The 25,884-nt window shown below is 52.3% G+C and overlaps 1 protein-coding gene and 1 long non-coding RNA gene across 2 annotated transcripts in view; one reads left to right on the top strand and one right to left on the bottom strand.

Annotated features, from left to right (window-relative positions):
• The window catches only part of PLXNA4 (plexin A4), a 482,931-nt gene that overhangs the window by 381,877 nt on the left and 75,170 nt on the right, over positions 1-25,884 (top strand). The window contains exons 8-12 of the mRNA XM_061414733.1: positions 823-922; positions 3,311-3,425; positions 15,218-15,418; positions 22,698-22,794; positions 23,169-23,359. Of these exons, the coding sequence (XP_061270717.1) occupies positions 823-922; positions 3,311-3,425; positions 15,218-15,418; positions 22,698-22,794; positions 23,169-23,359 (704 nt within the window). The remainder of the gene's footprint in view (positions 1-822; positions 923-3,310; positions 3,426-15,217; positions 15,419-22,697; positions 22,795-23,168; positions 23,360-25,884) is intronic.
• Positions 3,409-6,545, bottom strand: LOC133246432 (uncharacterized). The gene is made up of 4 exons (XR_009736035.1): positions 6,212-6,545; positions 5,970-6,067; positions 4,943-5,115; positions 3,409-3,492 (listed from the first exon to the last, which is right to left on the bottom strand). It is a non-coding gene; the product is annotated as an uncharacterized LOC133246432 (long non-coding RNA).

Genomic DNA, 25,884 nt, shown 5'->3' with positions numbered 1-25,884 from the left:
GACCCTGACTGCTTTCCACACCATCCCCGACCCACCCAGCCTCCCCAGAGCTGCCTGTTCATGGCTGGCTGCCATGGGAAGGATAGAGTGGACAGAAGCCCAGCACTGGGAGGCACAGACCGGCCTGGGCAGCCTGATTCCATGTTGGTCCTCCGATTTGGGCTTGTCACATTTGTTCCGAGCTGATTGATTAATGAGGCTCTTGGGGAAGGCTCAGAACAAGGGGCCTGGGGTCAGGGCTGTGAATTAAACATGGGCCTCAGCTCCTCACTGGCGCCAGCTGAGGAGTCCAGGGACGCCCGCCCGAGTGGAGCCACCAGTCCCCCCGAGGAGGGAGCCTCAGAGTCTCCCCTTACAGAAGTGGAAGGGGCTCGTGGGGCACTTACGTACGTGCAAAACTTCTTGCATGGTTTGTGGCAACATTGCCAAGTGTCTACACGTTTCTCCTGGTAGCTAGTCAATGTGTGTGTTCACAATTCTGTGCAGCCTGCATGGACATCATACATGTGAATGCACATGTAAATACCTGTCAGAGTGTGTGTGTGTGTGTGTGTACAGGAAAGAACCTGGTAAGCAAATGAGAGGTGGATGCTGGGACTAGAGTGAGGAAAAAGGAATAGACTAGAACTACTGTCTGCAGCTGTTCTGTTCTTGGATTATTCCATTCTGCCCTGGACTGGGCCCAGCTGATTCCAAGTCCTGTTAGAGCTAAGCACACCTCCTGGGGAGTGGGCGGCCCTTTCCCAAGGTGTGCTGCTCTCAGTGGGACCTGACACGTGATTGTGGCCCTCCACCTGACCCCATGGCCGGCTCTGCCCACAGGGGACCACCACGTTGTCCAGCTGCAGCTCAAGTCGAAGGAGACAGGCATGACCTTCGCCAGCACTAGCTTTGTCTTCTACAACTGCAGCGTCCACAATTCGTAAGTGTCCCCCAGTCTCACTCAACTCCCTGTTTCTGGGGTCAAAGCTCATCCAAAGATAGGAGGCCCCACCCTTGTTCCGTCTTACCATCCGAAGGCCCTATAAGGTGACCTCTCACCTCCCTCCTCTGGCACCCATGGGGTTAATGGGAAGAGGCTAGAATCAGCAGAGTGAGAGCCTGTGAGCTGGGGAGCTCCAGGTCCCTCGCCCATACATCTTCTCTGGCATAAATCTGTCTAACCCGATTCACCTTCCACCATCGGTTGAGGACGGGGTGCTTTTCACCTGCAGAACAGAGCAGCCAGCACCCCAGATGAGAGAAGGGGTCTGGGGAGTGAGAGGATGTCCCATGTGTGTGAGCAGGTGGTCCCACAAGTCACCCGAATGCTCAGCTTGCACAGTTTCCCTGCAGAGGGGTCAAGACTCAGCTGGCAAGGGTCAGAGGAAGGCTTTGGCCTGGGGCGGGGTCTGGCTCTTGCTCAGGTTCCAGCTCTGGCTCTGTTTGACTGGAGCATCCACTTCCTGAGGGAAGCCACGGAGGACAGAGGCTCGGGCTGTGGCATCAGGCCAGCTAGTCCACATAGCTATTCTGCGCCCAGTGTCTTCTGTAAACGAGGAAGCGGTAGTTCTCCTCCTGGGGATGTCACCCACATACTTAACAGCTGACATGGTGAGGGCTCGGTCCCATTGTCTGGTACTTTGCTGATTGCTTGCCAGCCCCCACCGGTGGCTGTGAGAGCTAAAAAAGCCATTACAAGGATGGCACTTAGATCCATGTCCGGCCCATTGTTTAGGCACTGTGCACTTTACTGTTATTATATTATTATTTCCTCTCTAAAAGGATGGATTTGGACCATACTGAGAAGGTACAAACCTTTCTTTCACCATAGAAACCTTTCTTCAACTAAAATCAGGTGTGAAAGCCCGAGAAACAAAATGAATGGAAGTAGAAGATGGTTGAGAGTTAAGGGCACCTGGACCCCCTCTGTCTAGGAATCCCTCACATCTCACACAGTCTCCAGAAAAGCTCCATGGAACTCCCAGGGTTCCCTAGAGCACAGTTTGAAAGACACAGAGCCTGATCTCAAAAAGCTCTGCTGGCTTTAACATAATGTTCTGTTTCCTTCTCCATATAGGACAAGCTAGTTAACATCACCAAAGATATTTGGGGCTCTAGGCTGTGGGCTTTGTCTGGTTATTGGTTATGGCAGCTGTGAGTCCACAGCTTGGCTCTCTTTGGAGCCCCACGTAACAGGCGGCCATTCCTCCCAGCCAATTGGAATTCTCTTCCTCCTCCTTTCAAAAGAGCTTGCCATGGCTTTACAATTAGTAACCTAATCCCTCACTCCCCTTTTGCCCCTCTAGGAAAGTGAAGTTAGTAGATGAAAGCATATTCTAAGTTTCCATTCAGTCTATCAAATGACTTTAAGCTTCCTATGTGCAAGACAGTGTGTTACTCATTAGACAGGGAGGATCAGAAAATAATAACATGCAAAGATTCAATCCCTACCCCCCAAGAATCATGGCCTAGTGGGCAAGCAGATACACAGGACAGCACATAAGTAAAATATAATACAGCAAGACCAGTACTGTCTCAGAGACAGAAACAAGGGGATGAATGGGGTGAAGCTTTCAGTGAGACCAACTCGCCATCAGTCAAAGAAGCAAGAGGAGATGGTGAGGCAGAAGAAATGGTACTCCAGGTAGAAGGACAGCTTGGGGACAGCACAGCCTGTTCTTGGCTGACGCACCAGACGCGTGCTGGGAGGGTGGGCCTGGACCACCAAGGGCTTAGCCTGCATGGCAAGGTATTTAGGTTTGACCTTTTATAAGAAGGGAACCATGCTGGGTTTTAAACAGGAAGGTGCTTTTATCAAGTTGCCTTGTGTTTCCTAGGGTAATGAGTAGAGGTTGGGCTGCCAACTCTACAAGAGCCCATCATACTGAGGGGGCAGCCTCAGGACCTTCCTCTGCCAGGGTGGGTCCATGTCAGCCGAGACTCTGGAGTCAACTGGAATTAAAACTCAATTTCACTGTTTGTCCTAATTCCGATGGGTTCTCTGGATGAGCCCCTCAACTCCAGACCTCACTGTTTCCCTATTCAGCCAATGCAAGGGCCATCCTGTAAAAATGGAGGGCGCTTGATGAGGTCCCGGGGGATCAGGCTGTCAAGTACCTGACTAAAAGGGAGGAGGCCAGAGACTCCCAGCTTCCTGAGGACTTGGAGAGAAAGGGGCTGGGTTTTTAACCAGATCTGCTCTTCCTGACTGTGTAAGGGTGGTTTCTCCTACCAGGAGACATGTTTTGCTAGGCTCTGGAGTCTTCGGCGCCCGGCTTTGGGCGCATACGGGTTCTCTGACGTGTGCCTTTTCCGCCTCTGTGCCCAGGTGCCTGTCCTGCGTGGAGAGCCCGTATCGCTGCCATTGGTGTAAATACCGCCACGTCTGCACCCACGACCCCAGGTCTTGCTCCTTCCAGGAAGGCCGGGTGAAGCTGCCTGAGGTAGGTCCCGCAGCCAGAGCCGTGAGTGCTGCCTGCCGTGAGCAAGGGACACACAGGGAGGCTCTCCCTTAAAAAGAGGAAAGAGAGGTAAATCCAGGAGGACCACCCCCTCGCTCTCCAACCCCGCCTCTTAAAGGATCATTTCTTGAAAGCAGTAAACAAGCAAAGTTCTCCACTCTGGATCAGTCCTGGGGGTTCAGTTACAGGCAGAAGTGCCTTCCAGGTCACTCCAGCCAGCATGACCCTCTGCACACCAGGTGAGTTCCAAAACAATTCCAGAGATGTGTGTGTGTGCCCTGGAAATAATTGTACAGAGCAGGATTGTGTGTAGAGTCCTCTAGCTTTCCCTTGGAGCATTGTCCACAAAGCCGGGCTGAGATCAAAAAGGTCAAATTACCTCCACCCCTGCAGAGTGGTGGTTCTCAAAGTGTGGTCCCCAGACCAGCAGCATTGGCATCACCTGGGAACACGTAGAGATGCAAAGTCTCCCAGACCAGCTGATGGCCCCTCGGGGCTGAGGCATCTGCGATTCAGCTGCACAGTCCACTCTGAATCACTGACCCAGAGTCAGGCTCCATGACCATGGCACCGTTTCTGTTCCCTCCTCATCTTTAGTCTTATCCCTGCAAAGTCTTCATCATCATGATAGACATCCTCTATGCCTATATTGTCTCCTCTCTGATAATGTAAGCTTTAGGGCAAAGACCTCAAGGATAATGGGTGTACAATCACTTTGAAAAAGTCTACTGTTGTTCCAACATGATGGTGCTTTTTGACTCCAACCATGGGGTCAGTAGTTCTGAGCAGAGTGGTTTAGAATGCTGTTGTTTAGAATAGAAAGATGGAGAAGCGATATCTATACCATGTTGGTTAGACCCCACTGGATGCAAGGACAGGGCACTCTCTCAACCAACACTGGACTCAGACAGGCTCCGATATTGCCCCCACCCGCAGGTCTTGGATGTACCTTCCAGCCCTCTTCACACACCTACATGAGTGGCATGACCATATGGCAAAACCATAGCTGTGAGAGCAGGGCCTTTCCAGGTACAGAAAGCATAAGGGCTCTTTAGGGGACTGGGTAGGGCATGGTGAGAACACAGAGGCTCGCCTTGGTGCCCCCTCCCCCTCCGGCTAGATTCCCACCCACCAGGAACCCTAAATTAGGCCAAACCCTTAAGGGCAGGAGGGAAGCTGTCTTGTCTCTGAAAGGTAGGAATGACACCTCACCACCAGCATCTTCTTTTCTTTTTCTTTTGCCTACATTGGGTCTTGGTTGCAATGCACAAGCTTCTCTTGTTGCAGAGTGCAGGCTCTAGAGCTCACAGGTTCAGTAGCTGCAGCGTGCAGGCTCTCTAGTTGCAGCATGCGGGTTTAGTTGTCCCGAAGCATGTGGGATCTAAGTTCCCCAACAAGGATCGAACCCTCGTCCCCTGCATTGGGAGGCAGACTCTCAACCACTGGACCACCAGGGAAATTTCTCACCACCAGCATCTACTGTGTCGGGCCCTCCTTACCCAGGAAAAATAACTGACTTGTGCCTGGCAATGAGGAATTTCCAGCCCTGGATCCCGTTTTCCCAGGATGTGCTGGCCAGGCAGGACTTCTCCGGGTAGAGAGTGGGCAGAGCCGTCCATGTAGAGGGAAAGGCAAGGAATGGTGAGGTTGTCGAGTAAAAGGATGATCCCTACTGGGTGGGGGATCAAAGGAACAAAGAAGACAGAAAAAAGCAGAAATGTGAAAACATTCCTCAAGGTCATTAAATGATTTCAGGGCTTGTGAAATCCATGAGATAGCTCAATTGTCTCTGTTTTGGTCTCATTCTTGGGCCTCTCCACACATGAAATCCCTCCCAGATACACCAGCCTGGGAAGCTGGACAGAGGCTGAAATCCTCTTTTGACTGCTCCCGTCGAGTCCCTTGTAGGTTTCAGACCAGAATAAGAACAGGCTGTGGAAATCTCTAGACCCTCTATGACCCTCTGCCTCTACGACCGGGTCTGTCTGTGGCTGGAAATGGCTGCTCTGAATTCATAATCCAGAGAAGAGCCCCAGACCTAGATCATCCCTTCATGGGGAAAGGAAGAAAAGAGGTTATGTCCTGGCTTTAAGTAGGAATGTGAGTCTAATTTTTATGGTTACAGTCTCTGCTTGTCTTGAACTAAGACAAAGTGGAGCTAAAGCTAATAAGACAGACAGGGGTCTGACAGCCAAGGGGCACATCTTGGCATGAAGACCCTGAAAAAAGGCTGTACCGTCTCCTCAGTCCTGGACTTTTGTCTTAGTGTGATGTCAGGAGCAGAAGAAGGGCTGGTTGACCCACCAAGCAAGGGCTAAGAGCTTAGGAAATATGTCTTCTTATGTTGCTCAGAAACCCACAAGTAACTTGATGGAAGCAGAGACAAAGAGGTTTTCAGACTGCCTCTGGCTTCCCAGACTGGTGTATCTGGCAGGGATTTCACGTGTAGAGAGGCCCAAGAATAAAGTTAAAACAGAGACAATTGAGCTATCTGGTGGATTTCAAAGGCCCTAATCATCTAATTACCTTGAAGGAGGTTTCCACATTTCTGCTTTTTCTGTCTTGTTTGCTCCTCCTGTCCCAAGTTCCTTTTCTTTTAAATATGTAAAAGGAGCTGGCATCTGCTATTCAGAAAGAGGGGGGAAAAAAAAACAAAAAAGAATAAAGCAAGAGCCCACCACGTTTCCCAGTGGCATTCAGTGATCTCCATAAAAGAACAATGTTTTCAAGAGCCCAGATCACAAGCCAGGCACAGCTCCCATCTGTACCTGGTTGTGGCAAAGGTCACTGGGGATTCATGGAACCTCAGAGGGTGTGGCACCAGGGTCCTCGACAGAAGAAAAAGCCTGGAGGAGCGTGATGGATGGAGGGGCAAAGAGAAGGACTAACCCACTACAGTCCAGTCGCCGTTGTTATGGCAAGCCATCACAATGACGGGCTCCCAGATACCTTGAAATCACCATGCCTCTCTTACACATCACTGAATGGAATTAACATTGGCTTCTCTTTTTCTTGGATGTTTATTTATTTCAAGAGAAGGAAGCTTTAAAGCTGTGCTCCTCCGAGTCCAAACTTGTAGGTTGCACTATACCCAGATCAATAACAGACTATTTTGAATATAACACAAAGAGGCCAGAGTTCACCACTCCATCGTGGTTGTTGTAACAGCGTCTTCCTGGAGATGTACCAAGGAGAAAAGAAATAAGTACATATCTGTGGACTTTTGGCTGATTCGAGCCATTTTAGGTCAGCAGAAGAAGGTCATTGTCCTCAGAGATTTAAAAAAAAAAAAAAAAGTCCTGGCTGCTAATGGAAATATGATGATTTTTTTTTTAATGTCATTGTTTTGTTTTCTATATTTTTGTCTCTCAGAAGAGCTGGTAACAGGAATAAGGGGTAACAAAGAAATTTACACATTTGAATGGTGATTTTGAGGAAGACTCCAGACACAATAACCCAGGCTCCATGCCAGGGGAAGAGCTTATTCATGGCAGGGTACTCTGAAACATTGTCACAGGTCACCTCTCATCCTGCCTTACCCACTGCTGAGCATTTCCTACACACAAAGCATTATGGGAGGTTTAACAGTATATAAAATTATATGGTGGCTCAGACAGTAAAGAATCTGCCTGCAATGGGAGACCCAGGTTGGATCCCTGCGTTGGGAAGATCCCCTGGAGAAGGGCATGGCAACCCACTCCAGTATTCTTGTCCAGAAAAGCCCATGGACAGAGAAGCCGGGAGAGCTACAGTCCTTGGGGTCACAAAGAGCCGGACACAACCAAAGGACTAGCATACACACAAGAGACCAGTGGATCTGTATTTAGAGACGTGTGAAATGGGACCATTGGTCCACATGATCGCTGAGGTTCTGTAATTATCAGTGGAAATAATTTGGAGAACATCAACGAGAAACCCACATCCAGGAAGTGGCCTTATCGGGGGGTGTCCAAGGGTGGCCTAGGTCTCCCAGTTCTGCCCAAGGAGGGGCTCACATAGCCTCAGGTCTGTAGCAGCCCTGAACTTCTAGGCCCAAACACACTCTGGGAATGAATGGGAGACTCAGCCCCAGCCATTCTTCTAGAAGTCCCTAGGTTTTCATTTGCTTTCCACCTTTGAGTGTGGGGATGTAGACAGAGGCCTTTTGTTAGCCAAGTAGGAGGCTGCCAGGTGGCCCTTCTACTCCCCAGCAGCATCCTGTATCCCTAAGAAGATTTTCATCCAGGCGTCTTCCAGTTTCAACACTGGCTTTGTTGACTGACTATCACCACGCATGTTGAATTACCTCTTTTTTTCCCCTGAACAAAGAGGGCATTCAGGTGAAGTTATTGGTCTGGAACAGAGAACTGGTCAATCATTGTTGTTATTATATTAATGGCAAGTATTCTCCAGTAATTACAATTATTAGAAATAGAATGCCCAATAGCATATGTCGTTTATAGTCACTGTATTCCAGTTACAAGGAATGATTTTGTTTCAACTAATGATGGCATTGTGATAACAAGCCTGGGTCTTTAGATCAGCTGCCAGATCCCAGGTACCGACAAGAGTAGGAAGAGGAAGATGAGGGAAAGCTGAAGATGGATCACAGTTTTCAGTCTTGTTCTTCCAGTATCAGCTGAGACTCCTGGCTTCCCACTGGAATGGGCTTTCACCAGGACAGCTACCAACAAGGCCATGCTCTCGCCTTCACCAAGGAGGGAGGGGCTGCTGGTCTCCAGGTGGTTTTGGAATCCTCTGCTAGGTGACCTGAGCCCCCCATCAAGCCCACGCACTTAATAACTATGGTTCTTGGGGAACAAAGGCAAACTTCCATGGGAAAGCACATGCATTGAGAAGAATTTATCCTCAAAGGACTATTTTGCTGTTATTTCTCATCTACACTGAACGACAGAGTCAGCTATACTTGATGCTGTGTTGTTCTGGCTCCAGCCTGGCTGAGCTTTGAGAGGAAGGCGAGGCTCACCTAGCGCCCATGAGCAGGCTCATAGAGGAGCTTCCTGCAGCCCCTCTCTTCCTGAAGTTCAACCAGAGCCTTTCTCCAGAGAACCGCTGTGAGATCAGAAGAGGCAAAATGAATTCTGATTTCCAAAGCTGTGCTTGAAAGCCTCTCCCCAAGTCCCCTACTACCCCGATAGCGCTGAGATGAATCCATTGCCAGGACAGGTATTGGGAAACCTGCAGATACCAAGGTCAGTCCTCCCCAGGACTGCAGAATTAGTAAGGCAGGGAAAGTCCAGGCCCAGGACAGGCTGCTGAAATAAGCCCCATGCCCAGAGATAAGGCAGGCCAAGGGCCTGTCCCCCAGCAGGACTTGAAGAAGCTCAGGTCACCTTGTCAGTGACTCTGCTCCCCTTTTTGCAGAGGAACTATTCCGGAGACCCAACTCAAGGAAACAAAAGCATCCTTGCTATGCCTTTCACCCTCCTTTGAGAAAACAAAGCCAAACCCAGCTCAAGAGCTTGCTGGCCCCTTGTGCCCCTGCCCCCTCTGCAGGTTTCTATTACTGGGTTGCCATTTCTCCACTCAATTGCACTTTCCATCAATCTCATCTGCCCCTCCCCCTGCTTAAGGTTATGGGTATTTCCTTTTTGTATTATTACTTGGCTCTCTCCATAAACCGGCCCATCGTAGATCACGCTAATGGCATTATAAACTTGGGGAACAGTGAAGAAAATATATGGTGCATTGCATTTTTGTATTGGGCACCCTGGGTCTGAGAAGGTGAGTGTAAATTTGGGGGTTGAGGCTGGGGCTGACTTGGCTTTGGAATTGATGGCAGCTGAGGTGACATGGGGGGAGGGGTGACCTGCAAATTACTTATTTCTTAGCCACCCTTCTGTGCTGCCCCCACCCAGCTCCCCCACTCCCGCCCCAGAACATCACATCCCCCTAGTCTTGCAGTAACAACTGAGAGAATTAGAGCCCTCATCTTGTAAACACACTAGGGGCTGTAAATCCACAGCCTACCACCACCCCCTCCCCAGGCACCACCAGCCCTGGAGGCAGATTTTCCTCTCCCAGCTGGGCAACACTCTTTATGTCCTTGTTCAATTATTTAAATGTGCAATGAAACCTCTGTATAAAGCAGCCAATGACACGCTGGACACGGTAGACAGAAAGGCGTGCTTTTTGCCCTCATGTGTCGGCTTGGGGTTGACGCTACCCCATAATTGGTCATGCTGTCTTTACTTCCGTGTTCATTTCAGTGGAAAAGTGGAAACTAAAACATGCACAAGGCTAGATGGTGGACCTGGAGTCCACCGGAGCCTCTTCCTGAAAGCCAAGACATTAAAGATGTTCTTGCACTTCAAGGCACCCTTCTCCCCACCCTCAGCTTATTCTTAGGACTGCAGAATGTCGTCATGGGCAAAACAGCCTCCCCAGGAATCTGGCTCTTAATATAGGCATGAGTCTCCAAATAATCTTGCTAAATGCAGGTGTTTTCTACTCTCCAGGAGCTGGCCCTTTCAAATGATTGTTTAAAGAAATACCTTCTCTGGAAAAAGAAGGGCAGAATGCTTTTAAGGAATTCAATTGTAAGGGGGTTTGGTCATCATGTGGGGATGAAAGTGAGATGATGATGGGAGTGTCTTGTTCGTGGTCATTGTGGGGACTGAGTGAGGTAACTGGTCTTCTTCATTTCTTGCTCATGGACATGGGGGTGATCATATGTGTTGTGCTGTGAAATAAGATAGCACGTGGCAAAATGTGTGTAAGGTGATGGAAACGTGGGTTACGGGATGAAGCCTTGTACTCCTTGCACCGTGTTGATTGTCTGAGCTAGAGTAGCAGTATCACACACTGCCTATCAGTGTCCGCTGGTGTGACTATGCCAGGTTGCAATATTGTTTTTGTCCAGTCACTCAGTCATGTCCGATTTTTTGCAACTCCACAGACTGCAGCATGCCAGCCTTCCCTGTCCTTCACTCTCTCCTGGGGTTTGCTCAAACTCATGTCCATTGAGTCAATGATGTCATCCAACCATCTCACTCTCAAAATATCAGTTATTAAAATACTTCCGTCCTAGGAGAAGGAAATGGCAACCCACTCCAGTACTCTTGCCTGGAAAATCCCATGGATGGAGGAGCCTGGTAGGCTGCAGCCCATGGAGTCTCGAAGAGTTGGACACGACTGAGTGTCTTCCCTTTCACTTTTCACTTTCATGCATTGGAGAAGGAAATGGCAACCCACTCCAGTGTTCTTGCCTGGAGAATCCCAGGGACAGGGGTGCCTGGTGGGCTGCCATCTATGGGGTCACACAGAGTCGGACACAACTGAAGTGACTTAGCAGCAGCAGTAGTAGGTAAATGGCACTTCCAGGAGACCAACCTCCCCCACAAAGTACCCCCCACCACCTTCCAGCATGCAGTGGTTGATATTTTGAATACCACGCTGTGAGCTACCTGAACAGGCATTGTTTGCCCCCATTTTAGAGATGGGAAAACTGAGTCTCAGAAAGGTGATGTGAGGATGTGTCCCAGATCATCTACTGGGTTGATAATAGAACCGGGACCATACAATTCACTGAATCCAAACCAGCCTCTTCATTTTATGGGTGAGGAGACCCAGAGGGTTTGGGAACTTGTCCAAAGCCATGTGGTTGGCCAGCCGAGGTCCTCTCTCAGAGCACACGGAACCTTCTGGAAGAGGGGACAGCCGCTAGATGAGCAGTGAATGGAGCTGGGACCTCTCTACCTGTCTGCCTTGTGTTAGGGGCACTTGGAGCTGTTGAAATTGTCAGGCTCTAAAGTCAAGAAGGGGTGGATAGGCTGGACCGTGGGAATTGATGCGAGTTCGTGGAAAAGAACAAAATAACACAGAAGCAAGGTGGGAGCAGGGGAGCAGGAGCCTTAGAAAAAGGGAGTAGCTGAGAGACCAGGTGCAGCCTGAGCTGAGACGGATGAACGAGGAAAGAACCAACTCTTTTTTTAAATTTGAGCACTTGCTCCTCTGTGCCAGACGTATTATACAGGGTGGTTCATGAACTTCCCCTGAAATGACCCTATGGGGACGGGTTTTTAGTCCCCATTGGTAGGGAAGCCCTGCACTGTTCAGAGCCTGAACAGTGAACAGTGAACAAGACTGAAGTCAGCAAGAGGAAGAAAACGGACTTGCACTTGTACAGGATTCCCAAACCAGGTTCTTTCTAGTTAAGAAAGCTCAAAGGTGAGGACCATGGTTGGAGCGCTGGGGAACAGGGCCTCAGAGAAATGTTTCGTGGAGAAACGTGGAAGTCTGCTCTGAAATTTCCCCTGAGCAGACTCAGAGGTGGTGTTGTATCTGGCATCTCAGCACGAGGCTAGGCAGGGTCTGGGGTGTGGGGGCGGAGGCAGCCGGGTGGCAGTGGTCCCTCCATGCCTTGTTGCCTGGGGAGAAATTGCCATTTTACTTTCAATTAGGAGGGACACTGTGGTCAATCAGTAGCGCCACCAGAGGAAAATGGGCCCGGCCCAGCCCCGACTCTCTCCAATTATTATTAATGAACTTAGTCTCAGAGCCGCCAAGCTTTTTATATGCAAAATAGGCCTTTATGGGGCCACTGGCAAGGAGGACTCATTAAAAAACAAATCTCAGAGAGAATCTTACAGGGGAAGAGAGAGGCTTAACTTCCATCCCAGACCAGAACAGGTCCAGCCCCCAGGCGAGGATCCAGCTCACCACAGGAGGGTTTTGAAGGCCCCTAGTCCTAAACTCTCTGGGGGATCTTTCTGACCCACCACCCCATCCTAAGGTGGTCCTATCTGCCAGGGAGAACTTGCCTCTTTCATTAAGAGGAGGAAAAATGGCAGGTCAGCATCTGAGTTCTTTAGCTGCCAGTGCATCTGCTGACATTGAACTGTTATTTTTTCCTCTCCCTGCCTTGGTTTCTCCTGTGCGAAGTAGAAGGGATCCTTGGGTTGACTGAGAGGACTTTGAGATTCAGACACCCTCTCTGTATTGTTCTTGAGCTGCCGTATTTTCCTGTAGGACTTGGGGATGAGAAATCCCAACTCTACTCCTCTTAGTCCAAATACATCCCTAGATGCAGCTCCTTGGGCAAATGTGGGTTTCAGTTCAGTCATGAAGTTGTGTCCAACTGTGACCCCATGGACTGCAGCACGCCAGGCTTCCCTGTCCATCACCCACTCCCGGAGCTTACTCAAACTCATGTCCATTTAGTTGGTGATGCCATCCAGCCATCTCATCCTCTATCGTCCCCTGCTCCTCCTGCCTTCAATCTTTCCCAGCATCAGGGTCTTTTCTAGTGAGTCAATTTTTTGCATCAGGTGGCCAAAGAACTGGAGTTTCAGCTTCAGCATCAGTCCTTCCAATGAATATTCAGGACTGATCTCCTTTAGGATGGACTGGGTGGATCTCCTTGCCATAGCAGGGGGCAAGGTCAGGCCTGTGCCACTTTTGGAGAGGGAGCGCTGCCATGGTCTCAGGGAGGAGGAAAGAGTGGAGTCAGGATGGGCCCAACCCCTCCGGCTCACCAGTCCCCACTTGGCATCAGTCTTCTCTCCTGAGTTCCCAGCATCACACATCTCCCACTCCAACCTGAACTTCATCCTTTTCACAGAATTGTTTGTCTTGTGTCCCGAGTTCTCATGTTGCCCGAGCAGAGGGGCTGAAATAGCAGCAGAGGTAAGGGCACAGGATGGACCTTTAGGACCCTCAGTCCACGTGGGACCTCAAGGTCCCGGAGACCCACATGCTCTTGAGCCTCAAGGCCAGAAGCAGGGTTCAGGCTCCATCCCTTCTCCCCTCCTGCTGCTCCTCTCTGTTTTATTTAGTTAAAACTGGGTCAGAACACACATATCATAAAATTTGCTATCTTAGCCAGTTTTAAGTGTACAGTTTAGTGGTGGAAAAAGTGCATTCACATTGTTGTATAGCCATGACCACCATCCATCTCCAGAACTTTATTCATCTTTCCCGACTGAAACTGTGCACCCATTAAACACTAATTCCCCCTGAAACTCCTGTTCTTTCTTCTGTCTCTATGCATGTGACTACCCTGGGTAGTCATGTGAATGGAATCATGTAGTGTTTGTCCACACGATTGGCTTGTTTCACTTGGCAGAATGTTTTCAAGATTCACCTATGACTTAGAGTGTGTTTAAATTCCCTTCCTTTTAAGGCTGAATCATATTCCATTGCATATCTATATAACATTTTGCTTATCCATTCATCTACGACGGCACCTCCATTGTTTCCACCTTTTGGCTGTTGTGAAGGATGCTGCCGTGAATGTGGGCATCAAGTATCTCTTGGAGACCCTACTTCCAGTTCTCTTGGATTCAAACTCAGATGTGGATAGCTGGGTCTGCTGCTCCTGGTCTGGCCTCTCTTCAGGTTAAAGAAGTGGATACCCTGGAAGAGAGGAGGGGCTTCGTTTAATGGGTCCTGGGGTGCTCCCCTAAGGCAAGGCTACAGGGTCATGGGAAAGAATGGAGGTGAGACCACCCTAATCATGGAATCAGGACTGGTTAGAGCCAAATGGGTCCTTGGATTCCACCCACTTGACAGATGAGGAAGTTGAGTCTCAAGTGGGGACGGATGTGTAATGTGGTCAGGCTTCCATAGCTTGTCAGAAGCTCAGTGGCTCTAGAGCTCTTCTCCCTCCAGTTTTCAGTGACTGAGGGGCTCATGTTTGCTTTCAGACCCAAGGGACAGAACTCCTGGGTGCCTGATTGCCTGGGACCCCTCCCATCAGGGTCTCAGGCCTTCCCTTGGCCTCTTTCTTGCCTTACTTTACTGAGGAAGAGAGCTGAGGTTGGGGATCTGAGAGTCTGCAGTGAGCCCATGAGGCAGCATCCTTATGAAGGATGTGTGAGCCTTGCTTTGACCATTGACCTGCCCAGAGCCATCTGTCTGGTGGGCCTGCCCCAAAAGAGTATCACGCTGGGAGGAATCTAGGCATGGAAAACACACCTGACCCTGGGCCTCACTCCTGCCCAGGCCAAGACTCTCTTCCAACCAGCTCCTGAGAATCCAGCCACATGCTAGCACCCACGTCCCAGCTGGGCAGAGCGCCATGCTCCTTACTTGACCTCCTTCTGCCCCCAGCCCTCTCTGGACAGAGCTGATTGCCCAGTGAAAAGGGGCCCAGTGATCCACCTCCTCCATCCCTGAATGTGCTCAGAAATCAGTGGCTTGCCCCATCAGAGGGAGCTCAGTGTGTGTCTGCCGAGGGGCACTTCCCTGGGGTCAGATCATCCCTAGAGCTCAGGCAGAAGCTTTCTGGATTTCAGAGGTCTCTGGGGCTCATTCCAGAACATCCCCAAATGCCAGACTCAGCCCACCTCTGGAAGGTCCTCTCACACCCACCTGGGCCGTGGTCCAGACTGATGTTCTAGAGCCTCGATCCCAGGCTTCGGGGTCACTGCGGGGCTGCTGGCATGGGTCCTTTTGTCCCAGTGCTTGGCAGCCTGAAACCAAGGGAAAGGGGTTGGCAGCCCAAAATGAGACCGGACCCCTAGCCAGAAGAGTTCTGTCTGCCAGGGTAGAACCCTCACCCTTGAGAGGGGACCCCTGGGAGTCTGGACCACAGGGGCTGGCGAGAGCGGGGTGGGGGTCGACCTCCGTGGGGAATGCCTCAAGGACTCGGGACATGGGGTGCTCAGTCCCTCTGCCTGTCTGCTGGGGGCTGGGCGTGGGCAGCAGTGCAGAGGGCCCCATGTGGGGAGCCCCTGGGAGGGGTGAGATGATGTGGAACATCTGGGTGATGTCAGGGGCTCCTGCCCCTTGGGCTCCCTGTACCCCAGCTGAGCCTCGCTGTCTGTCCAAAGGACTGCCCCCAGCTGCTGCGTGTGGACAAGATCCTGGTGCCCGTGGAGGTGATCAAGCCCATCACCCTCAAGGCCAAGAACCTCCCGCAGCCACAGTCGGGGCAGCGCGGCTACGAGTGTGTCCTCAACATCCAGGGCAGCGAACAGAGGGTGCCCGCCCTGCGCTTCAACAGCTCCAGCGTGCAGTGCCAGAACACCTCCGTGAGTGCCCACTCGCGCCTGCCCCTGCACCCACCCCTGCCCACCGCTCTCTCCTGGCCTCAGTCAGCTCAGCAGGGCAGGACTGCCCTCAACACCAGCAGAACTGTTTAGCTCCCCTCCCACCGCTTCTGCCAACCCTGCCGACCCAGACAAACTCACCACGCCTTTGCCTGCAGGTGTGACCCTGTAGTGGTGACCCGAGGGGCTAGGGGCCAGCCATGGGGCTGCCAAACACTGTCTGTGGGCTTAGATGTGTTTGCGGGGCTCCGTGCTCTTTCCTGAGAGGAGCTCTGGAAACTCTGGGCCCGGACTTCCTACCAGGGCTGACCTGAGGGTCTCATCTGAGCTCACAAAGGCCACCCCCATCAGCCTTTGCAGCCACACAGAGGCTGTGTCCCAGCACATGAGGCTTCTGAGCCAGGCCAGCATCCACAAAGATGCTGAAACAGGAGGGAGCTGGCCGGGGCTGTGCTGCGGGGATCCACACGAACCCTGCCCAGTATTTAGAAATCCGTATTAAATCCGTGCCGGACCAACTATGGCTCAGCTGCCCTCTACTGCCAACAGCCTTTGCCTGATCCCTGGTCACCACACAGTGTGCCCTAATGGGGCACCCCCTGCCTGTCTGCTGGCTCCCCCTATGGCCTTTGACCTTCTCTCTTTCTGGCTACTTCTGTGCACCCAAATGCTCAGAGACAAACAGTAGACTTAAACACTTGTAACATTTTCGAGCTATATGAGACCTACATTCTTCTTCACAGTACAGAAGAGAAACTGGAGGCCCAGAAGAAGGGGCAGGATTGGGTTTGTGGGGCTGAGAGTTGTACAATTTGGGGGACCTTCTTTAAGAATGAAATGCATCAATTCAAATGAGACACACAGGCAGGCCTTAGGATGGTCTGTGCAGGCTCGCGCAGGGCCCTAAAGCTGACCCTTAGGCTCCATTCACTTCAAGGTAAGCCGTCAGGGCGTGATGGTCAAATCTGCTTCTGGTCCCCAGAGGCCCCAGGGCCAGCCACCCTTGCTCAGGGTCACACAGCTGGTGAGTGGCAGGGCCAGACCTGGGCACAGGGGTCCCCTCCCCTACCACACTGTGTGCTGTCATTCATGCCATTGCTTCTGGGTACTTACAGGTGAGACTGTAATTAAGCATGTGACGTGGGACCAGGAGAGCCCCTGACAAAGCTCTTCCCAGGGCACCCCGCTGTTCCTGCAGGAAGCAGGCTAGGGGTGAACAGAGCTCCGAGGGGTGAACATGCTGGCCCCGGGTTGCTTATCATTTAGCAACTCCTGGCGATCAACCTCCCAACCTCTGAAACCCCAGATGTGTGCCCACCTCTCATGTCTACATCTTCCTCCTCCCCAGTGGCCAGGCTGTGTTGCAGACTTCTGCAGCACCCCAGATTAAACCTGCAAGGGATATTAAATGCCTCCTGCTTTCTCATGAATCCTGAGGCCGAGCAGGCCCCCCAGGGTCCAGCTCAAATGATTCTCCCCAAATGAGGACATCCCGTGGGAAAAGTAAGCCTGAGTTCCACATTTGACCCAGCAGTAGGTTTTCAGGCTTTAGAGAAAACAGGCTTTTGTCCTCAAAGAAGCTGCCCCAGGGATCCAGATCCCAGAGGCATCAAGAGAGAGGAAAGAGTCTGTGGCCTCTGAGTCACTGGGCTTCAGGGCCCTGTGCTAGACTGAGTTCTGTGGAATACAGGAAGCTACCCCAGGTAATAGCCAGGCAGGTCGGGGCCAGGTCTCCTCCTCTGTGATGCCCCTTCTGAGTCCCTAGTGCTGGCTAGTACCAGTGGGATAAGGAAAGGCACTGCTGACCCCCAGCATGGGCACCTACTGGTCTGATGTTGAATTCTCGGGAGCTAAGAAATCACAGATCACTCAGGTGCTTGCGTGGGAATTTCTCATCCTAGAGCCTGATGCCCCAGGGCATGATGGTCAAATCTGCTTCTGGTCCCCGGAGGCCCCGGTCCACGGAGTCCTGCCCAATCGGCCAGCCTCCAGGGTACACGGGCTCAGGCACCTGCAGATCTGTCTCCAGGAGTTTGGAGACACCAGATCCATGGCAGAAATGTGACACTGGGGCTGGAAGCCTGGAGCCCAAGGCTCTCACCGCCAAGGAGAGGAGGCGACTTCTAAGCTCCTGACCTTCCCCTTGCCGTCCCCTCAGGAGTGGGGAGGGCCTGCGCTGGCCTCTGGCCCCCTGGACTTGGGAATCCTCTGGAGGCCTCCCCACCCCCATGGACAGTCTCAGTGCCTCCGAGGCCCTACTCCCAAAATAGCCTTTTTCCTCTCGCCTTTTTCACTTCAACACCCTAGTAAGGAAGGTAATGGGAGCATTTGTTTCTCTACCATTTTAAAGTCTTAGAAACTGAGGCAACAGGAGGTGTACCCCACAAAGAGTGAGTTCTAGGAGGGTCCAGGACCTGCTGAAATCACACAGTTCAGGAAGGCTTATCAGGAGCCTCTCTTTTCAGGGGGATCAGTGGGATCCCAGTTGAAATGCCATCTGGGCCAAGGTGGTGCTTACTGTCAAGTGACTTCCTTAAAAAAAGACAATTGGGGTCATTGTGAGTGGCAAGCCTCCCTTACCATTGTAATAGAAAACAACGTTCAGGGCGGGACAAGACCTGAGTATTTACTTATTCCTGTGACAGAAGCGGGGAGGGGATGTCCAAAGTCCAGAGAGGGCAGGTGACCTGCCCTAGGTCACACAGCAAGTCATAGCCGATTTAGAACTAAAGCCCAGTCTTATAACACACCCCTCATCAAAGGTTAGGCCAAAACCAGCACTGAGCACTTTATAAAGTGCTTTTATAAAGCACTTTATAAAGTAGGGTCTGCTCTGCCTCAGGGAGGATGGTGGAAGGAGAGTCACTGTTGTTTTGTTTCCTAAATGAGCTCTCTGGAGTAGGGGCAGGAGGAGAGAAGGTTCTAACAGAGAAACCAACCCCTGCCCCCACACCCTTGGTTTCTGATGGCAGAGACAGGAGGGTGACCAAGAGGTCTCAGAGGAGAGCAGAAGAGGAGAGATGGAAAAGAGAGACATGGGAACATTTTGCACGGGGTAACCCCAGGGCTGGTAGGCAGGCAGCTCACTTCCAGCCCACTATGTGGGGACAGGCCCTGGGCCAATCACCGTAGCCCTCAGGGGCCTGTAGGCGGAAAATCAGGGCAGCTCGCAGGCAACAGGGGGAGGAGGGAGCAACTGTGGGTGTTTGAGGCCTCCTTTAGACTATGGCTCCAGAAATGCCAAGTGCTGCTAAGAATAGCACCCAGTCCCGCCCTGCAGTCACTGGCCATCACGATAGTCAGTGGGCCGCAGAGGGCTGGAGAGCTGGCTGCACTGCAGACGTAAGGCCCAGCTTCCACCCGCCCACGGGGGCCTCACGACTCCTTGTGGTGCCCCAGTTTACTGCGTGCAAAACAAGGATGGGGAGACTGATGGGGGTGAGGTGACACGTTCCCGCTTCCTGCTTTACTGGAACACAGCTGGGAGTGTGTCTGCTGAGCCTCTGAGGTCCTGGAGATGGACGCAACACATATGCGTTTGCATGCGTGCTAAATTGCTTCAGTCATGTCCGGCTCTTTGTGACCTGGACTGTAGCCCTCTAGGCTCCTCTGTCCATGGGATTCTCCAGGCAAGAATACTGGAGTGGGTTGCCATGCCCTCCTCCAGGAGATCTTCCCAACCCAGGGATTGAACCCCTGTCTCCTGTGACTGCTGCATTGGCAGGCAGGTTCTTTACCACTAGAACCACCTGGGAAGCCCTGGCATCTTATGTTGGTGATAGAATTGATAGAAATTTCCACCAAAATATCTCAGACAGAGGAATGGCTGGAGGGAAGAATCTCCAAATTATACAGAGGTCCTCTCTTTGCTTTTAGAAGGTCGGGAAACTGAGGTTCACAGGGAATGAGTAACGTCATCTGTGAGCTGGGCCACCGTGAGCCAGCTCTTGATTGAGACACTTAACCTCCTGGCCCCTGGGAGCCTGAAACACTTTTCCTTCAGCTCTGGGCTTTGTGCAGATTAACTGCCCACTGATTACACAGAGCTGTATAAATGCTAAGTGGAGTGGAGGTGGGGATGTTAGGGGCTGGGAACCGGTGGTCCAGGCTCCCCAGCAGGCTGCTTCCAGAAGGATATAGGTCAAAGGGGAGGGAGGGCATCTCCAGGAAGCAGAGTGACTTCCCTGGAGACCTAGAGGGTGGTGGGGAACACCGCGGTTAATGATTTCTGTTAATATTTCAGAATTAAGGTCTCAGGAAGGGAAGGAGAAAGAGGAAGCAATGCCCAGAACTTCTGATCCTTAAAGCCTTATAATTTCTATTTTTTTCAAAAAGAAAATGTGTGCATATACACACACACGTACACACACGTCTGAACACATGAGTGTTCTCATCTGCATATGTCTCCGTACGTACTGAGTGTCTGGCACATAAACACTCAATGGGCACTGCTATTATTCCACATGAACATAAACGCAGGGAACACAAGTGTGTTTTTACACAGCACCCTTCAGTGTACCCACACAGATTCAAATACACCGTAATATTTGGGTGCCCATTCTCTGTGACAGGCACTGTACCGCCCAGAGCATCGGACGGTTGTCTCGAACCCTCCCAACAGTCCTGTGAGGTACGCACTGTGTGTAATTCCTATTTTTCACGTGGAGAACCTGAAACTCAGATCCTCTGCCCGCATTCACACAGCCGGTCACTGTGGCGTCCCTTCACAGCAGTACACGTGTGTGCCCGTGTATGCTCACGGGCGCACACACGTCTAAAAGCACAGGGGTGCACAGACCTCTCCTCACGTCCACACGCATGCCAAGACGTTCGTGCATGCAGACACTCCTGAGCACACGTGGGTGGTCGGTCTTGCCTAGCTCTCTTGGGGATCTCAGGTCCTTCTGCAGAGGGCCCTGAAGGTGCTCTTGGTCTTTGGCTAACACACCCCTGGGCCAGACCCAGGCCCAGACCTGAGCGGCAGGAACCTGGCTCCAGTGCGATTTAGGCACTGCCAGCATCCTTCCTAGAGGTCTGGGCGGCCTCACACTGGTTCTCACCATCTGTCTCCCACTGGGGTCTCAGAGGAGGGGGATAGGAAGGATGAGGCAGAGGAGCTTGGCCACAGGAGGAAATGGGAAGGGGGTATCTGGAAAGTGTTCTCTGCCTCCCCGACCCCCCAGTCCTCTCCTACACACATGCCCCTTGGCAGGCCTCTGTCTTCCTGCTGCTAGCAGACAGCGAGGAGCAGTGATTCTCTAGATTCTCTTTAGCAGCACCCGGCTCACTAGAGTGCCTCCCTGGAAGTGCTCCTGTCTCCAGGGATTCCGATTTAGCAGGTCTGGGTAGGGCTCTGGAATCTGCATTTAGTAGACCTCATTCCCCACCCCCGAGACCCCCATGACTGATGAAAGCAGTCCTTTTTTTTTTTTTTTTTTTTTAAGAAAACTCAGGGCAACTTGGAATGACCCACCCAGATGCAAAACACTTAACCTCTGGGGAGCTGATTACTAGCCTGCAAGGCAGAAAGCTTATGAATCATCAGCTGAGTTACAGGATGACCAAAAATATTCTCCAGTATTCTTTCTGCAGGAGTAGGAAGCTTTGCTTTATTCTACGGCTCAGCCCAAACTCTGACCCTGGCCCAGGAGTCATCGGTCAAGAGGGAGATTATGCAAGAGTGTGGATGGTGGTATAAACCACCACCAGTGGGGGAGAAACACTGCATGTGGCTCCCTGGCCCGGGCATCATCAGGAAAGAGTTCGTGAAAACCTCTGGTGTGCTAGGGTAGAGCCTGAAGAAGGCTGGACACACACCCTGCTTGTGATTCTGTATGAGGACAAGGTCACAGCATGCTCATCATGGAGCACGCTCTGTTACTCAGGAATATAGGACAATTTCCCAGGTTAAGATAACATCTCCTTTAGAAGCCCCCACAGATAGGCTGCAGAGCAGAGGCCCCCGAGACCTTCTGCAGGCTGAGCATTCCAAGTTTCTGTGCTGTCATCCCCTCAGGGAAACAAAGCGTCAGCTGCCTGCCACAATAGCCACGCACATCCCCATGGCCCAGTCCCTCCAAACATAAACCGCGTTAAGAGAGCCTGCTGGCTCTGCAAACACAACTTCAGACCATGTCCCCTGGACGTAACTCTTCCAACAAATTGCCCACTCCCAGTGCCTCCTCCGCAGAAAACCTGTTTTAGCTTCAATCTCCCACCCCACCCCCTGTGGTGGGCAGAATCCAGTGGAATAATGAGAAAATCACCAGGTAGGATTGGAAGCACTACCCTGAGCGGGCAGCAAGTTCCTGCTGCCTGCCCTCCTTCTCTGGGAATGGTGAAGGGGATGCTGGCAGAAGGTAGATGGGGGCTGGCATGCTGGGGGCTGTACGGCCCACATCCCCGCCTCCCCGCTTAGCACCACAGTTCCTTGGGATAGACCCAGCCTGGGGCAGGGGCAGGGACATTAGAGGAGAGCTGGGTCAAGAAACAGGGCCTAGAGGCCTGGAACAGCTCCCCATCCAACAGACAGCGGCAGGGCTGGGGCCCTCTGCCCGATCTTGGAGCTTCTGGTGTCTTGACCCAGATTTCCAGGTTTGTGCTGGAAATCTGTGCGTTTCCCACCTAACCTCTGAGCTCTCATCCATCCTCTTCTGTTTAACCCCCAGCCACTCACCCCTAAAGACAGCAGCCCCTTCATTTCTTCCCCATGTCTCCCCTTCTCTCCCTGCCTGAGAATTGATCAGGCTTGGCCAGTTCCCTGGTAAAGTACCCACCTCCCCTGAACATGTACTAGAAATGAAAGTTCCCGAATCGCATCGAGGGTCTGGCAAGGCCTAAAGGTCAGAACTCCCCACCTGGGCACCCAGTGGGAAGCAGTCTTCTCTCTCACCTAAACATCCAGGGGAAGGCTCAGCTGGCAGGAACAGACGTCCAGAGAAGGTGGCCAAGACTTCCTGTAGTCTGCTCCGTGAACCCACATTCCAAATGTGTGTCCCACCCAGGCCCGGCCCCTCCCCGGCTTAGCTTCTTGACTCCCTGCTCTGATCCCCTGAGACAGGCATTCCCACCTTGCTTGCACATGCGTGTATGTGTGTGTGCTTGAGTGTGCTTGCACGTGCACACACACATGTGCTTACGCAGTCTTGGCCTGTCCTGAGCCCCATGCACTCTTGTGGGCACCAAGCTGAACAATAGGCACGCCTCACCCCATAGAAATCTCTGTGACCAGCTTTCTCCTTTCTTCCCATCCTGGCCGCAGTATTCCTACGAAGGGATGGAGATCAACAACCTGCCGGTGGAGCTGACAGTTGTGTGGAATGGGCACTTCAACATTGACAACCCGGCTCAGAGTAAGGGTACGGAAGGTGGGCCGGGTAGGCGGGCAGGGAGGAGCAGCTCCCATTCAGGGCGGTGCCATTCCGTGCCCACCCTCCACGCCTCCCCAGCACCACCACTGCTCTGTGACTGCTCCAGTGGGTGGGCAGCTCCTGGGAGTGCAGTGGAGGGAGCAGGGTTAGCAAGGAGCAGCTAGCTAACCGGGTTCCTGCTTATGGGGTAGACTTCACCTCCCAGCCATGTTCTTCTGCCCAAGCCTTTTTTGCATCCAAAAGGCAGAGGGGACAAGGCTGTCCGTGTCCCATACAGAAGCCAGGACTGCGTTCCGGGTCCATACTCCTGGCTGCCCCCGCCCTGCCCCCACATCCAAACCCCTCTTGTCCTCTGCCTGCAGTTCACCTCTATAAGTGTGGGGCCATGCGTGAGAGCTGTGGGCTGTGCCTCAAGGCGGACCCGGACTTCGAATGTGGCTGGTGCCAGAGCCAAGGGCAGTGCACCCTCCGGCAGCACTGCCCTGTCCACGAGAGCCCGTGGCTAGAGCTGTCGAGCACCAACAGCAAGTGCACGAACCCCCGCATCACAGAGGTGAGCTGTGCTCTGCTGGGCCCTGTCCTGCCCCCCGGCTGGGCCCTGAAAGCCACGCCTGGCATGTGGCCGGCACCCCACTGACCACCAGGTGCCCAACTGGCTGTGAGTAGCCTCGTTTTCCTGCAGATCTGCAGCAGCTCTAGGCTTGGCTCAGAGGCCCTTCCCACATCAGAGGAGGGCGAGAGCTGAGAGGGTGCAACTCAGCTGTCCTGTGGCATCTCCGTGTGCCAGGAAGGACTCGCAGTCCTCAACTCCCCTTCCTGGTCTCTAGGAGTCTTGATGATGAGCCTGTGACGCTTCATCGGCGGCAGCTCATTAAGCAGTCAGCCCATGAGCCCAGGCTGCGTGGGTGTCAAGGGCATGGCCAGCCCTGGAGAGGCAGAGGTCAGAGCAGAGAGGCTTCAGGGTGAACACAGAGCAAGACCTAAGCTGTAAGATGACAGAAACAGACTGGGAGCACGGTGAGGAGGATGGACGGGACACAGGCAGCGTGGCCAGGAGTGGTGATGGGCAGGGCAGAGCTAGAGATGCAGATACTGGGGTCCCAGAGATCCCTGTGCCATCAGCTAATCCCAGCTAACTGTTGGGTCCCATGGCGCTAATTCATCGTATCTCCAGGCCTCAACTTGCTCACCTGTGCCATGGGTCTAAGCACCCACTTCCCAGCACAGGGACAGGGATTATATGAGTAAATGCATACAAATGCTTGGCTGACGCCCAGCTCGTAGGGATCTCATCACCTTCTTCCTCCTCGTTCATCATCGACATTGTCAAAATCATTGTTAAAGTGTGTATCTGAGCCCTTCACTGCCCTGGTGTCTTGACAGCCACACTCCCTCAGGACGACCCCCTAAGTTACCCCCTACCTGGATGGAATCCCTTACTCTTCTTGTAAAATAAGGAAGAGACATGCCTGTCTTAGTAACAGGACAGTGTCTGATATGTCGATTCCTGACGCCCAGGATTAAGCACATAGTAGGTGCCTCGGTGCTTTGTGCTGATAATGATAATGTCACAGCAGGGACAGACGGAAGAAGAGAAGGAAGCTCAGCCTGCCCATCCAGAGTGAGTGGACGCTGGGCATCCAGCGCTGGGCAGTGTCACACACGCCCCATCTGCTACTCGAGCAATTGTTGCTGGTTGTTTAGTCGCCGAGTCATGTCTGACTCTTTGTGACCCCAGGGACTGTAGCCCACCAGGCTCCTCTGTCCAGGGGATTTCCCAGGCAATAATACTGGAGTGAGTGGCCATTTCCTCCTCCAGGGGATCTTCCCAACCCAGGGGTCAAACCCAAGTAGCCTGCATCGGCAGGTGGATTCTTTACCCCTGAGCCACCAGGGAAGCCCACAGTTAGAGGCTGAATGTTTGTGTGGCGCTTCGAGTCTGTGGAAGAGCCGCCCGTCCTTCGCCACATCCGGGCTCACAGCAACCGTGCGGTGTGGTTTCCTAGGGCTGCCGCGACCAAGCGCCTTAAACATAGAAACACATTGTCTCTCAGTTCCAGAGCTGGACATTGAAATCAAGGTGTTGCGGGGTTGGTTCATTCTAAGGGGTGTGAAGGGAAGGGTCTGTTCCAGGCTCCTCTATCCACCTGCCGATGCAGGAGACGTGGTTCAATCCCTGGGTCGGGAAGGTCCCTGAGGTTGCAAAGAATCGGACAGGGCTTATCCACTAAACAACAACAACAACTCCTTGGCTTGTAGGTGACTGTCTTCTTCCTGTGTCTCTTCACATCGTCCTTCTTCTACGTGTGTCTCTGTGCAAATCTCCTTTTATGAGGACACCAGTCATATTGGGTTAGAACCCACCAAATGACCTCCTTTTGACTTGACTACCTCCATACAGACCCTTTCTCCAAAGGTCACAATTCTGAGATGCTGGGATTTAGGAACTTTGACATACGGATTTAGGGGGACACAATGCAACCCATGAATTGGGGGTTATTATCACCCTCTCCTACATAAAGATCAACACTGAGATCTACTCTGACCAAAGAATAAGTCAAAGGAGTCCTGAAAAGCAGGTCTCTTGCTTGCTATCTTCCGCCCTACAAAGGCAGAAGAACATCCACTCATTCCCTGGCTCCTCCCCTCACAAGTGATGCAGGCACAGTAGGAAGGGGCTTGACTCCTGAGTGAGTAGCTCCTCCCTCAAAGCAGCCTCCGGGGCGTGGCCCCCGAGTGTGGGCCCTCCCCCACGTTAATGCCCCGCCACGTTCCCCACTTCACTCTCCACATCCCTGGTTTTCCAGATGTCAAGAGAGCTTCATTCAGTCCTGACTTCAGTCTCCTGCATGAGTCAGAATCTCAACAATAGTTCTCAAACCACGGAACAATACTTATGCATTTTACGTACAGAATTATTTGGAAAAGGCGGGCAGGTGGATGCCTCTGTCCCACCTCTATATGAGGGCCCCTCCTTTCCAGCCACCCTCTACCCTCAGAGCCCATAGCAAGAAACCATCCCCTGGGGCTGCCTCACAGGACTGCTAATGGTGTGTCTGGTGAAAAGGATGGGACTTG

The sequence above is a fragment of the Bos javanicus genome, chromosome 4 (genome assembly GCF_032452875.1).
Source record: "Bos javanicus breed banteng chromosome 4, ARS-OSU_banteng_1.0, whole genome shotgun sequence".
Lineage (NCBI taxonomy): Eukaryota > Metazoa > Chordata > Mammalia > Artiodactyla > Bovidae > Bos > Bos javanicus.
This window is presented reverse-complemented; position numbering and strand designations above follow the sequence as displayed.